The sequence below is a fragment of the Peromyscus maniculatus genome, chromosome 4 (assembly GCF_049852395.1).
Source record: "Peromyscus maniculatus bairdii isolate BWxNUB_F1_BW_parent chromosome 4, HU_Pman_BW_mat_3.1, whole genome shotgun sequence".
Classification (NCBI taxonomy): Eukaryota; Metazoa; Chordata; class Mammalia; order Rodentia; family Cricetidae; genus Peromyscus; species Peromyscus maniculatus.
Genome location: NC_134855.1, coordinates 40129768 through 40146132, shown reverse-complemented (window position 1 = coordinate 40146132; position 16365 = coordinate 40129768). Strand labels below are relative to the sequence as shown.

General features: G+C 36.4%; 1 protein-coding gene across 9 annotated transcripts in view; it reads right to left on the bottom strand.

Annotated features, from left to right (window-relative positions):
• The window catches only part of Slc4a10 (solute carrier family 4 member 10), a 279026-nt gene that overhangs the window by 21899 nt on the left and 240762 nt on the right, over positions 1-16365 (bottom strand). For all 9 annotated transcript variants that reach the window (XM_076569565.1, XM_076569563.1, XM_006984614.4 and 6 more), the window contains 6 exons: positions 14922-15035; positions 13640-13801; positions 8573-8824; positions 7327-7395; positions 2060-2233; positions 1233-1355 (listed from right to left, as the gene is read on the bottom strand). In XM_076569565.1, coding sequence (XP_076425680.1) covers positions 1233-1355; positions 2060-2233; positions 7327-7395; positions 8573-8824; positions 13640-13801; positions 14922-15035 — 894 coding nt within the window. The remainder of the gene's footprint in view (positions 1-1232; positions 1356-2059; positions 2234-7326; positions 7396-8572; positions 8825-13639; positions 13802-14921; positions 15036-16365) is intronic.

Below are 16365 nucleotides of genomic sequence, written 5' to 3'. Positions count from 1 at the left end.
AGTAAACCGAAAAGCAAAGAACCAGTGATAGTTTCACAGTATTTTAATGTTGCATTAACATTACTAGAAATATGGTTCTATATATGCCTTCTACAACATTTTGGGAAATTGAATTCACACAGAAATAAGATACACCATCGTGATGTCTCTAAGTGTGGATCCCATGGATGAAGGAACCACCAACCACATGTTACATAGCTATGCTAGTAGAATGTTCTCAGCCAAAAATTCACCAGGATTTGTGGTCCAATCTGGCCTATCTAAATGCCTGAGCAAAACTAAAACTCTTTTCATGTTTACAAATAAAGTTACCTACAGGAAAGAAGAAAAATATCTATGGTCCCCCAAAAATATTCTATAGAAAAGAAACTGAAAGCTTTAAGTAAATACCCGTGAAACACAAAACTGGAAAGAATGGACAATGCTCCTAAAACGTTTCCTTTCTATTTCATTTCTACAGAGAAATTTTGTTTTTGTGTTCTATAATCTTTGGGCTCAGTTACTCTGCTAAAAATGTTGCATGGGTCATTATTTTCATTTATATTCCTTACAATTTTTATGTGCCTTAAAAATAGTATGACTATATAACCTTCAAAAAATATCCAGGCTGACATGTGAACTTTACATATCTCCTAAAACTTTTATCTAACTTGTTTTCTCTTATGAAACAGAATAGGACAAATCAGTGGTCCGGGAAAATAACTAAAACCCAAAGTTTTCTCAAATATGTTTTTAAAGCTTCAATCATTTTGGAAGCAAATCAGGTCATGTTTTTCTTCTTAAATATTTTGTCTGTTTTAAGGATAATAATTTGATTCAAATCTGCTGATTAAAACCTGCTAGGAAAGAAAAATTACCAGCAGTGATGTGCCACATTATTTCCTCCTCAAACATTCCATCAGAAGCAATCACAACATGATTGTATCTTAGAAACAGTTATGCATCAGCAAGTTTCCCATCCACGATTGAGAAATCAGAAAAATAAGCCTGATAATTTGGAGAGTAACTAAATGCAGGTATTTGTATGGTTCATGTAGGGTTGACTTCCTCATGTAATGTCTCCGCCCCTCTCTCTGCCCCAGCTAGATTTTTAAACATTACACTTCCAAATCTTTCTACCTGTTGTATTTAGTAATCACCTTTTAATGAAAAACATACTAATTTTGTTTAGCAACGAGCTGCCTGCTATTGTTCTTCTCTCAAACAAAATATCAAGTTTTATTCTGACTTACTTCTTTTTCTGCATCTTCAAGTTTCTTTTTCTTACTCTCAGGCATTAAATCATCAAGCCAGCTGAGTTCCCGTTTGGTAAACAAGAAGTCCATCAACTTTCTCACAAATACCAGGGCTAACACCTGAAGAAAATAATAAAATAGTTTAAAATGTAAACAAGCAAATGAAAATGAAAGGAAGAAGTAATATAGATGAGTTTGTATTAGGACTGATATTAAACTAAAAATTGAAAACACATGTGTATAAAACACAGCCTCGTCTTTCTCTTTATTTCCTTTTCTTATGAAATCGCCAGGGTGGCATCTAAGATTTTATTCAATGTTGAAGTAATCTTAAAGAAAAATTGTAAACTATGAAATATATTTAATTATGCTTCCATAAATGTATAATTAAAAGCCTGAACTAGGATAAGTGAACATTAGAAGATTCTTACATATGCTAATAATTTTTGAATTATGTATAGTCATTCAAATTCACTATACTTTTAAATGCATTTAAAATTTGTCTGAAACATTCAATTAAATTTTATCTTAAAAAATTCCCCTAATTTTTCATATTTGTTAGTATATCTCAATGCTATTTTTTAAATTTACATTTTTCATCCTGCTTTCCATTAACCACTACATTATGAATGACCAAGAAAAAAAAACTGATATTAAATCAGCGAAATGCAAAATAATTTTCAAACCCTATTTTAGCGCCCAAGTTTACACTAGATTTTCCAGTAACTGTTCAAAGTGATTCAGGGCTCCTCTATTGTTGCAGTTTCAGTTCATGAGTTTCCTAAAAAGCAGTGAAAGAGAAAGGGTAGAGGGAAGTTTCGTACCATCATAGGAAAGACAATAGCAGCTCTTGAAACTTTGATTATCCACAAAAGGCCAAGACAACTCATCTGAATGACTGTGAAGAGATGGACTTTCCGGAGTGGTACATGCCTTAGATATATAAAATCTGGTTGATGTTTGGCTGGCATCCAGAAGAGCTTTATTCTATCAAATAACTAAAAGATTAAACAGACTATATTGCATTTAAAGAACAAGACAACAATAACCATAGGACAATTAAGTATGTTCCAATATATTAGGTTCAAATGACACAGCTGTAGGAACTGCAGGACATTGGAATTGACATACAGTTTGGGCTTCTATTTATTGAATACTATACTATATTTCCTATAATATTGTAACAGAATGTCATTTAATAGGGTTTTCATATAGTAAATGCAACATTTTGCTACCTTGAGAACTAGCACTATGACAGACAAAATCACATTCTTTCAGCTTATCATATCATAATCTCTCCCTTTTGTCCCCGAATATTGGTCTTCTAGGTCTCCCATGATTGGTGTGCTTTTTTCTCTCCTGGAGTGTGCCATCCACCCTCATGGCTTTGGCTTTCACATGCTAAGTACTGCCAGATTTAGCTCTCTGCCTCAGCTTCCTCCAAGTACCACACAAACTCAGCTGCTGTGAAGAGTGCCTTGGATTCCTCCTTACTGAATCCTGCTGTTTTGGCTTTATCATTTTGATCTCCAACAAAGTTTTGATGTTGTCTTTAGAAACACACACATCTTACATAAAGATTTGGCCTACATATGTCTTTGTTACCAAGGTGTTTTATTATATTTTATACTTGAGGGCTGGGGAGATAGTTTAGTCAGCACAGAGCCTTTATGGCAAGCCTGATAATCTAATTTCAGATGTCCAGCACGCACATAAAAGATGGACACAGTTTATCCTATCTGTAATCCCAGGTCTGGTGGGGCCTGAGACAGACAGATCCCTGGAGCTCCTTAGTCAGCCATTTTAGTAAAGCTGTGAGCTCCAGGTTCACTGAGAGACCTTGTCTCAGAAAACAATCAGCAAGTGACTGAGGAAGAGGCCCAGTGTTGACTTAGGGCCTCCACAGGTACGCACACATGTACACGTGTACCTGTGCATACACACAGGTATATGATATACCTGTGTATATAACGTATATCAATGCAGATTCATACAGAAATGCAAACTATCTTATTTGGGTCATTTTAATAGATGGATCCAATGTAATCAGTGGATTATCTCTATTTCAACTTGGTCATAATGATAGATAATGATAGATAAAATAACTTAAAATTTATTTTATAAGCTACATTTTCATAGACTCTTACTTCAACATATTTTATTGAATAATTAATTTTACTGCATATTAGTTGTATTTTGTGTGAACCACTTGTTTCACCTTTAGGCCAAATTTTGTTATTTATAATTCTTTCAGTGAGAGGGGGTTATTTAGAAAACAATGGTTTTTATCACCATCAGTCACTATTCTAATTCATAAATTTTTATAATATAACCTATGAATTTTCAAAAGAACACTGATAAATATTTCTCAGCTACCATAAGAAATTATCAGCTACTTATCATCAGATATTTCAAACTTTACTGTGCAGATAAACAAGTGTCTATAGAGTTAGGGTTAGGGCATCCTGTTTTCTCAAAACCCAATTTGAGATGGAATAGGTGTGAGAGAACATCAAACTCAATAGAAATCTATCTTCTTTTGGGTATGCTCTGTCTTCTGTGTGGCCCAACTGTTCTTCAGTTATGCAAACTATACTGAAATGTACATTACTCCATCCACTAATACTCATTCATAATCTTCCAAAGTTATTTGCTGAAACCCATGCCAGAGCTGACTGCTAACCTCATTCTTGGCTCACCTTGTGTGTGTGTGTGTGTGTGTGTGTGTGTGTGTGTGTGTGTGTGTGTGTGTGTCTTTTCTACCACATAACTATATCTTAAAGTTAAGAATCATTAAGCAGATACAATTTTGTATATGATGGAAGAATAGAGAATAAAATCCTTTAGCTTACAACTGAATGTCTGTTCCTATAGAATTTTCCCCACCCATCATTATCCATTTAGGGAGCTATGTTGTTGCATAAGTGTGCTTCAGTGAGTGGGCGCTTCAATTGTTATTGTTTAAGTGGCACATTTGCTTCCCTTTGGATCCCTGCAATGTTGGAATGAATATAGATGTGGTTATATATTTGAATACAGAAACAGCATTCATGAGAACATTGTGATCTGTTTTTTCTGCCATATTTCACAGCGAGAAGCCTACATAGTGAGTTCCTTAATAGTGCCAAAAAGCCAGGTGACATAAAGAGTCCTCCAATTTGCTTGGTAACAAAGTAGCATGCTCCTTAGGATATCCACCATAGACAGCTAATGTGCTTGCCGAGCACTACTCCAGGAATAACGATCGTGATAAATCTATTCGAAGTTTTGCATTTGGCTTTCATTGTGTCCCAATAGCAATGTGTAATATTTCCCCATTCAGTCAGCTTCACTTCCCAATAGGAATTTTAACTGTTCACTTACATTTCCACCAATTCTGTTTCTCAGTGTGAGACCTGTCAAAGTGTGCCTAGGCTTTCTATTTCATTAACGTGATTTAAAACTCACTAAATTTGATTTGAGGACTTTGATGTTCTCTTCAATCTCATTTGAAAGGATCACATCCCAAGTAATTCTAAAACTTGACATATTGTTTAATTCTAAGCCACGTGGTTAAAAAAGAAAAAAATCATTTGAATGGAATTAGAAGAAAATCTGCCGGTATCTACCCACAATTATTTCACTTTGTTTTTCAATTCCTGCTGCTCTATTTATATGAGCCTGAGGCCTAATAATAAATGCTTTCCACTTACAGACAGAATCACTACTCATTGAAACTTTTGCCAAAGGCAAAAAAAAATCAAAAATCAAAAACAAATGAAAACACTAAACTAATTCTATTGAAATGTATTTCATACATGATACTTTAAATGAGCAAATTAAATCTTTGAGTAAAATTTTAAAACACAACAGTTCCTGATCATGCCCTCCCTTCCTTGAGGTATAGAGCCTCTACATTTGTGGATTTCAGTATCTTACAATGGCCTCATGTTGAAGCTTTGCCCCAGTTCTGGCAGCCCACACTGTTTCAAGGGCTGGGCGCTGCTTCTCTTAAAGGCAGGCCAGTTTCCTCAGGGATGAGACCTCGTGCTTCTTGTGTCTCAACCAGGATCTAATTCCTCCATATGTTTTCATCAGCAGTTAGAGTAGCCACACTGTAGTTTATATTATTTTTAGTTTTTAAAAAATCTATATAATAAACAAGCCTCACTGTAGGCTCTTATGAAGAAAATGAAGTGCTCTGGCTGAAGAGTATTGCCATAAACAAAGACAATTCAAAGCTACATTTAAGTAGAAATCTGCATTCATTTCTGAAGGTCACAGAACAAATTACTACAGCATTTTGGTTTAATGGAATAAAAATGTCCAGTTGTGGAGGTCAAAAGTCAGAAATCAAGATTTTGGCAGGACTACGATCCCTCTGTGATCCCAAGGAGAGAATGGTTTTCCATTTCCTGCAGCTCTTCATGGTTTCCTGTATTCTTACTTCACGGCAGCAAAACTCCAATGTCTACTCCAACCTCCATGGCTCTCTTCCCTCCATCCTGCATGGTCCTCTTCCCTCCATCCTCCATAGCCCTCCTCCCTCCATCCTGCATGGTCCTCTTCCCTCCAACCTCCATGGCTCTCTTCCCTTCATCCTGCATGGTCCTCTTCCCTCCATCCTGCATGGTCCTCTTCCCTCCATCCTGCATGGCTTTCCTCCCTCCATCCTGCATGGCTCTCTTCCCTCCATCCTGCATGGCCCTCCTCCCTCCATCCTGTATGGCCCTCTTCCCTCCATCCTGCATGGTCCTCTTCCCTCCATCCTGCATGGCCCTCCTCCCTCCATCCTGCATGGTCCTCTTCCCTCCATCCTGCATGGCCCTCTTCCCTCCATCCTGCATGGTCCTCTTCCCTCCATCCTGCATGGTCCTCTTCCCTCCATCCAGCATGGCCCTCCTCCCTCCATCCTGCATGGCCCTCTTCCCTCCATCCTGCATGGTCCTCTTCCCTCCATCCTGCATGGTCCTCTTCCCTCCATCCTGCATGGCTCTCCTCCCTCCATCCCACATGGCCCTCTTCCTTCCATCCTGCATGGCTCTCCTCCCTCCATCCTGCATGGCTCTCCTCCCTCTGTCCTGCCGTGGTCCCATTACCTATGTCTTTTATGTCCTGCTCAGATATGGTCTGAGTCTTAAGTGTTCCCCACAGGCTCATGTTCTGAAAACTTGATCTCCAGTGGTGGCACTGCTTTGGTAGGCTATGGAACCTCTATCAAGTGGTGTGGGCTAGCAAAAGTCTGTCCCTGGGGGCCAGGCCTCTGAAGGTTATAATCAGCCAATAGTTCAAGTCCCAAACTGTCTGCTTCCTGGCTTGCTGCCTTGTGACTAACCATTACCACATGTTCCCACTACTGTAGACAGAACTACTCCCCAGGGCTTCCCTGCTATGATGGCCTGAAATCCCTTGAAGCCATGAGCCAAAATATATCTTTTGCATAAGGTATTTTTTCTATTGTTGTGGATAGAGTCCATAAACATGGCTTGGTAATTATTAAAGATTATATATATATGTATATATATATGTATGTCTTGAAATGAACTTAATTTGTTTTCTAAAAGGGTGATGAAAACTCAACTTTTTTCAGTGTTAATATATTTATGGTAAACAGCAGTGCAGCTAGCAAAGTGCCTGCCATTCAGGCATGAAGACTAAAGTTAGATCCTCAGAGCTCACCTAATGAAAACAGTCATGGTGGTGCTTGTAATGCCAGTTTTGGGGAAATAGAATTGGGGACATCCCTGGGTCCACTGGCCAGTCACTCTAACCTAGACAGGGAATAGCAGGGCTGTCCTCTGGCATATATATATATATATATATATATATATATATATATATATATATATATATATATATATGCATATGCATTCTCCTTCAAACACATATACACACTTACATAGACATTTAAGGTTATCCATCTTTAGAGCTGGCTATAAATGAGAGAGTGCCCACTTAGCAGAGAATCTTCTTTAGCATCTACAGTTCTGGCCACTTTCATAAGATTGACATATGGTCAGAAAGCTCTGCTCAGATGATGGTTGCTGTCACATGCCTCAACATCTGTACTTTAGGTTACAACAGACACGCTTGTAAGAGTAAAGTAATTTACCTGAATTCCCTTGAGAGATGAAGCCCCCATATAAAGAAACACTCCATACAACACTGGCATGGGGATAAACTGTAAAAGAACAATCAGTAAATGGGAGGCATTATTTTCCAACATGTGGTCATTCAGTTTTGTACTTAGCACAGTTGGGGGAAAGGGGGAAATTAAAAACATTCTGGAAACAAGTATAGTACAGAATTGCTTCCAATTAGTTTCAGACTCTACCTCAGCATTTTTTATCTGTATAACATTAAGCAGTTATATAACCTGCCCGAACCTTAGTTTCTCAATCTCTAAAGAGATGATAATAATAGTGCAGCTATAAGTGTTAAACTTATCCTAAAAACCACATGATTCCAGAGAGATAGCACTATAAGCTATCATTGTGCCACAACAAATATTGAGTATTAGCCTTTAAAAACAGTTTACATTCTATTTTAAAATATTTGGATTAAAGATAAAGAATGAAGTTTACTTTTACAATGTGGTCCTTAATTATGGCAGATATTTGGTAACATGTGGATTGCTCAAATTTCTTTTATTGGGTTAGCTCATTTTATCTAGTATCCTATTACTTATATAGCAGAAATACAAATTTTCAATGATTAAAAACAAGAAGATACAGATTAAATTCAATATTTCAATTAATATTTGATATTTAAGCAATCAAGATGAATGATAATGCATAATATAGCTAACATGCTGCAAGAATATCTGCCAGATTTGTATCACAAAACAATCCCTCTGTACTGCTATTCAAAATTAATTTGATAATTTAAAATGTGAAAATTTCTTATATGCGATGATGATTTACATGGAACATTTGTGTGGAGCCTTCAAAATAAAAAACTTTCTGTGTGACCACAGCATAGTCATTGTCTGGTCTGCATCACTGACTTATAGTAAATAACATTCAGTCTACAGACTAACAAAATAATAGAACCTTTAACCTGGGCCGGACTACAGTGAATTCAGTCACTAGCCACTTAGAAAGTGTGACATTTTCCCATTGCTTGAAAATTACAAATCAAAATTGTTACTGTCATGAAGTATAACAAAATTATATTTTCAAGTACTTAAGGATTCTAAAACACAGGACAAAATTTCATTCACCCTTGAAGGAGAATTATTAAAAAATTTTAAAATTAATCACTTTTTATCTCATGCCATGCAATATTTACAAATTTATGTCTATATTATAATGCTATCTTAAACATATTTATTCTTCCATAAGGGATAATTTCATTACCTTCAGAATGCTGGTCATAAAAACTGAGGACCCCATAAGAATAAAAATCATGAGCCCAGTCACTCTCTGCTCCCTGATGCCGAGAAACTTGGGTTGTTCTCCTGGAGCAGAGCATTCTGATTCCAGCTTCAGGCTGTTGACATGAGTGATAGAGAGGACTGTGGCGGCCACAAACCACGGCAGGCCCATAATGGAGCACACCCCAAGCATGATGGCCACCATTAGCAGATCCAGGTGATAGCCACAACCTTTCTGTTAAAGAAACAAAAGAAAGAGAAGGAAACTGTGTCAGCCACACAGCTACTGACGGCTTGGTCGTGAATAGAAACCATTTCCCGACAATACTGAGAGTCCCTCCATAGCAGATAAGATCCTAAATACTATTTCCAGCAGCCCTCTCCCATTTTAATGAGTGATGTTTTATTGGAAAGAATAATATCATAGAGCCTAGTCTCCCTTATTTATTCTCACTTTTATCTCAGTACATTATGACCTTATTCTCATTTTGTTCCCTTCTCAACAGCCAAAGAATCCAGCCATCCCTTCAAACAACAGTGTTTTTTTTTTTGTTTTTTTTTTTTGCCTCCTCTGAAATTCCACGCCACTCTCACTGTCCTACACTTAAGTGCAGGCAAGAAATGAAGTGAGGAAAAGTAGGTGCCAGGATGTTCAGAGACTGCTCTCTTGATAGGCTGATTGGGTGAGGAGATCTCAAGGGAGAACTCAAAAGAGTGCTGCTAGCCTCTCCCACTGTGCCGTGTAGCTATGGAAAGTGTAAAAGCCCCAGAGGTAGCAAAACTCTTGATTGACGTGTTCTAGTTCTTATTTTTATTTTTTTAGTACTACTTCATGAAAACCCGTGTAATAGAGTTCTGGAAATGCACTGCTGGGAAGAAATGATGGCAAGTACAGGGCCTGCATGGGTCCACACCAGGTCCTCTGCATGTGAGTTGTGGCTGTTAGCTTGGGTTTTTGTGAGATTCCTGAGAGTGGGAGCAGGTGTGTCTCTGACTCGTTTGCCTGCCCTTGGGACTCTTCTCCTATTGGGTTGTCTTGTTCAGCTTCGATATAAGAGCTCTCGCCTTGTCATAATGTATCTTGTTTTGTCCTGTTTGGCTGTTGTCTCTTGAAGGCCTACTCTTTTCTGAGAAGGAAATGGAGGAGGTGTGTGTGTGGATCTAGAGTAGAGGAGAGATGGGAGGGGGCTGAGAGGAGTGGAGGTAGGGAAAACTGTGGTCTGATGTATTGTATGAAAGAAGAAACTATTTTCAATTAAAAAACAAAAATTAAACACAACAACAACAAAAAAATCTCAGGCCTTTTCCTATCTGAGAGAAGTTGGTAACGATAATAAAGGGCATTTTGTTAAGTTGTAGTAATTAAATTATTTAATTCTAGAAATCATTGAGAGTGATGTGCACTGCATCATAAACACTAAGTGTATTTAAGGTTCTACTGTAATAAAACCAAGTTATTTAAGAACAGATAACATCAAATCACTTCTCAGTATTTCCCATAGATTCTTAGCATAATTATTAACACATAAGAAATAATCAATAGAAGTTATAGGTTGAATTTTTTGATAGAGTGTCTTATTATATAGATTAAGTGCCTGGCCTGGAACTCATAGGCAATCCTCTTACCTCTGTCTGCTGAATGGAATGACTTTCATAAGGAAACAGGTATTCTTGAAACACATCTTAAAATTCAATGTAATAATTGTAATTGTAGAATAGATAGAGTAGTACATTTGGCCTGATAGAGAGGATAAAATACCAGGGGATATCCAGAAAATGGGAAACCATCCTGGTGTCAACATAACCAAAAATGCATAAGAAAAAGCCTTTGGCAAAACATTTGGTAAGCTATAGTTTCATTGCATAAAACTCAAGTCCTTGGAAAGCAATGCCTGAAGCAGTTACAGGTGTGTTTTGTCCTAGGGACTGCAAATTACGATATGAATTAGAATCTACCCAAATTCCTGCATCTGAGGGATTCAGTGCAATTGTGACACTGGAACTATTTTAAAGTTGTGATGTTACCAAAAGTGATGGGGTTATGAGAAGTGCTTGGGGCCACAGATGAACATCAAAAGAGAAAAGATGATAGAGCTCTTTAGACATGAGGGTTTTTAAATTTTATTTTTATTATTTTAGCAGATTCTTAACTTTCTAAGCATCCACATCCACTAAATTTACTAATATGAAGAAAGTCTTCCTCATAACAATGATTTCCTGTAGCTTTTATTAGTTTTTTAAAAATTTAATATAAAGATGAACAGTGGAATTTTGGATTTCTGGAAGTGGGCCAGATAATTATTTCAGAGAGAGTTATTTTGTTTTTAAAATGAATACATGATTTTCCTTAATTATGCTGTACAATAAGAATAATTTGACTTAATGGAAGTAAAGCAGTTTTGACATTTCCTCTCATTAATCAGCATCCTTCTTGCCTTTCTTTTCAAATGTTTTTAAAAACTTGTTCATTGCAAACAAATTATTAGCTGATTAGGCATGCCAGCCAAAAGGAAGTATCCCTTTGTCAGAGAGAGAACTCTGCACCTTGTAACATATTTCTGTAGTTTTTTTTTTTTTTTTTCAAAAATAAAGACAGAACTGAAGCTTTTATTCTCACATTCATCCTTGAATCACGGGACACGGACATATGGGAGGAAAAGGGAGCATAGCAACAGGTGATGCTACACCAGACCCCACTAGAACCAACATGCATCAAGACAAGAGGCCAGCCGAGAGGACCATCTGATACCCAGATGCCACCGCTGAAAAAAATCGTCTCAGAGCTTGGCAGCAACTTCCTGCATCTGTCAAGTTAACCACATAAAAGACTATAGATTGACATGAAGAACCAGGCTGACAAAGAGGGCAAAAAAGAACATATCAAATGCCATAATCATCAAGGGAATGTGGTGCCAAATGAATGTTGCAAATGCATTCATTTACTCTAGTGATCTGGGATTGTATTGCTGTTTATTAAAAATGATGTCAAAAGAAGCCTGAACTGTCTACGGAAACATGTAGAAAATCCCAGAGCTGTATATTAACAGAAACTTTCTTTTTTGCAAAATAATGTCTCTCTTTATTTCCACTTTTACAGAGCATGCTCTAAACAAAACCAAGCTTTTGTTTTTAATGCCTTTAAAAAGGATTCAGTTAAACTATGCCCCAATCCAATTCCAAAAGGAAAAAAAAAGTTAGAGTATGAATTTAATTGTGCATCTATATAGTATATAATAATTTTCCTGGTCATATTTTGATATTTGTGGCTGCTTTCATATTTGTGTGACACAAAGACCAGTGGGGATGAATCTGAGTATTGCTAATTTTATGCTCCCTAATTCTCAGGTATAGTAGATTACTTAACCAATGAGTGGGGTTTTTGTCTCTGGAGCTCAACACTTTATTGTGTATATACTACCAAAGATTATTGTAAAAACATTTTCTTGTTGTCATGAAAAATATCATGTAAAAGAAAACGAGTGGTTCTGGCAATGAGGTGAGGAAAAGTCAAAAAGATCTGTAATACATTAAGAAGATAGAGGAAATGGTATGAATTGTGAGGACCTGAGGAGATGATGTGCATTCAGATACATTTTGTGAAGACCACAACGTGCTTGACACAGAAATGAAAGAACATGATTCACAGAACAATTCCAGACAATGTTGTAACCAGAGCAACAATGAACTTTCAATTAAACAAATTAGTAAAATCTGGAGTGTAGTTAGCTTGTGATTTGGGGATATATCCAGGAGACATCTTTTCATGAACATGAAGCTCAAACCAAAGCCAGGAAACTTTGAAAAAATTTCAGTGTAGCAACAGGCAGTTTGAATAATCATGGTATAAACTTTTATTCTTAGTAAGCAGTGTTCTAAGAAGTAATATTTTGTTGTTGTCAAGAGGAAAACCAACAATAATAGATTATATTATGGTGGAACTTATAGGAGAAAAAGGCTAGATGCAAAAAATAAGTTTTTATTGTTGTTAAATTATGACTAGACTGGAGAGAACCTGCTTTGAAAATAACTATATTCAATGTGAGTGCAGAGTACTCAGACATACACACATTCAAATGCATAAATATGTAAATATAACCTGCGGATTCTATTTAGTGTTGCTTGTGTGCATGACTTCAGCGCTGATCATTTGGTACTGGATAATCAGTGAGGGGGCTCATCCCTAGGAAAAACTAATTCTCCCTCTCTCAGCAACCATTAGTTGCCTGTCATTCTTTGTCTAGTAATGGGATTTCCTCCTTTCATGTCAACATGTCTCCTGGTGCTATCCTTGTTGAGGTTTCGTAGGTATAGACTCCTTATCTCACAGCAGAGACTTCCTGTTCCTCTGGCTCCTACCATCTTCTGCCCTATCTTCCTTTATTGATTCTCATTATTTTTAACCATTCAATATTTTATTGATTTAACATTTGTATAAATGATAATACGTATATTGCATACAAGTTGAATGGCAATGAAAATCTTTAATTACAGTTACAAAGCAGCGGGCTAGAATACATTAAATGAAATCTATTAGTTTTAAAAAGTTATTAGAAATCTGCAATAATGCTCAAAGATGTCAATTATGATCTATAGTATCTATGGCCAAGGTTTCCCTTTGTTTCAGGCATTACAAACAAATAATATTTTTAAATGATATAATTCAGTGAAACACACCCGAAGACATGGTCCCTTATAATAATGAACATACTTGGTGTCAAATAAAGGGAAGAGGAATTCCAAACCCAGGCAGGTTGGTAAGTAAAAACTTCACCAGGATTGAACATTTCATTAAATCAGTGTTAAGCATGCTAAAGTTAGAACTGATGTTTCCCCTGAAGGTAAGGTTTCAGACTCTGGAAGTTAGTCAAATGTTACAAGCAAATTTCCATACAACTGTAAGACAAAGTGTCCCGGAAAACAATAAAAACTATGAACCTGAAAACAGTATTTTATACTGGACAAGTGAACTCAATTCCAGCAAAATCTATGACCATCAATTCCTATCAGCTAAATAAAAATTATTTATATTATAATGGATGTTAAAACACACCTTAAGCTTATGCTCTTTTCTGTTGATGATGACAGCTGTAATCTGTTGGTCCATGAAAATCAAAATTGTACAAAGCAAAGCTGGAATAATAGCAGCTATGATTGTCCACCATGGGTTTGGACCTAAAGGTGTAACAAACCAGCCACGGTCATCTCTCGTAGGCTGAGAAAAAAATTAAACATACATATTAGGACCTAGATTGATAAATACCTAATGAAACTAAGTCATATAGATATAAACAGGGAATTCTTAATTATAAAATGTTTGACTGAGCATTCAGTAATAATGAACTCATGGAGCATTACATCATTAAGGACACCATCCTAAGTATGTTATCTTTGAACTCATTTTCCCCCTCAACACTGTAAAGATGAAATTAGACATAAAATGCTATAGTAAATTGTCTAAGATTCTAGGGCTAGTAATTAATTGAGGTCAAATTTGAACTTCAGCAGGCTAATTAAAAAGCATATTCTCTATCAATGCCTGTATTAAATACTACCAACACCATTTACTGATGGCAAATTTACTGTTGTCTACATTTAAAACTGCACATTGAATACTATGCTAGAAACAAGATAATAGATAAATAAGACAGAACTTTCTTTTAGTTTAGAATCACAAGGAGACACATAAACAGTGTTTTGATATAATATAGTAACTTATTTTAGGTATGTATACAGGATACTGTATGAAAATTTAAAAAAAAAACAAACAAACAGAAACTCAGCCACATCAGAAGCTCAGCAAAAGGTTCAAAACATGGCTAATGCTGGAACTGAGTCCCAGAGGAATTCATTATGACAGCAAAATCCTATGATTAAGCCCTAGTTCTGTTTGACAGATGAGAAAACAGGCTGAGACAGCAAGTTCCTGGCTTCAAGGGCATGTCCTGCCTTTATAATATGGTTGGCATTCTCATGCAAAGCCTATTTTATCTGCTTTACAAACCCCATTCACTCTAGTGTTGCCTCATAATAATACATGTTCCTTAGATGGATTCCTTGGAATTAGGCATGTTATAATGTATGTACATATTCCAACTATAATGGCCAACAGGAAAATGTTTAAGCAGTCTTCAGGCTTCATTTCTATGGTTCATTTTAAACACTAGACCACAACTTTATTCATGCTATGTATTGTTTATTTCTTATTCCATTAAAGTATATTGTTCATGCTCTCAAGAAAATCTCATGTACTGGGGTCACAGACATCATCAACATGAAGATTTAGATACAGAGAGATAGAAAGTAGATAGATGTTAAGTGCTAACTATGTTCACCTTGAAAACACTTGGTACTTGTAGTTTTGGCGACGGAATCCCAATGGCATAGTCAATTAAAACCATACACAGAATTGTAAGAAAAACTGCAAAGTCACTCACTATAGATCGAACCTAAAAATAATGAAAATGCTGTTACTTGAGGGAGCTATAAATAATAAGGAATACCCAGAAGCAGTCTCAAATCATACTTTATAAATGCTGTGACATAATACTGTGATCTTACATTGTAGGCACATTATAAAGTATTATCATTAGCTATGCTAGAATTTGAATACATATCTATGTTTCTCATCCACACATTTCAGAATAAAGATTCATTGAACTGAAATAATGCTGGTCATTTTCTTTTCAATATTTATTTAAAGTATTTTTTTCGAACCCAAGTATATGAAAATTTAGAACACAGATTAAGGTCATCTGGCCTGAATCTAATGAATTTTTAGGCCTCTTTCATAGAAGTTACATTTTAACATTATGAATCTAAAGGGACATTAAATCAAATCAACTCTTTTTATTAAAGAAGCATGTTTTCATTACTTTAATTAAGGCATGACAATTGGTGATATATAAAAATAGTGTAGGCAAGTTTTAAAATTTCTTTTATTTAAAACAAATTCTATATAAACCAGTTTTCAAACAATTTCTTGTTGTAGAAAGCCATTGTGTGGGGTGCACAGTACATGGCACACATGTGCAGGTCAGAAAAGAACCTCCATAGATACTGGCTCTCAGTTCCTCACTGACATGGAACTTCACCAAGCAGGCCAGGTAGAGCCACAGGCGCATGCAGGCCCACCTCTCTCCCCTTCCAATCTCACTGTCTCAGGGTTACAGATATGCACAACACACCAAGCTTTTTTTTTTTCTTTTTTTTTTCTTAACATGGGTTCTGGGGCTCTGGATTCAGGCTCTCATACTTACAAGGCAAGCACTGCACTGACTGAATCATCCCCCAAGTCCTACAAGGACATGCTTGAGTAATTATCCTTAAGCAATTGTCAATAGTATTTGTTTTCTATTAGTATGCTTTTGCAACATATACACAAAATACTTAGGATTGAGGTTCCCATATACCGTATTAATCAGGTTAAGCTGGGGTGGAGGAAATGAGTCTGTTATCTTAGCAAAGGAGAAGGTGACAGAAAAGGCAGCTCTCTGTGGAAGGGACTCTTTTTGACACATTTGCCAAAGTGGGATGCTTTTGAGATGTGTATCTCAACCCGAAAACGTCTGTTTGCTTGGTTTTCTTTTCTGTGTCACCCTCTGTTCCTTTTTGTGGTGGAATCAGACATTACAGATGTTACACTACAGTTAAATGTTGAATTCACTGATTCTCTGTCTACTTCCCAAATATGCAGATACATGCACAGTGGGTTAGGGGAAAGGATTGATGCTTTTAAAACAAGAGGAAAATAATGTTCGAGTGAGCATTGCAGGGCTT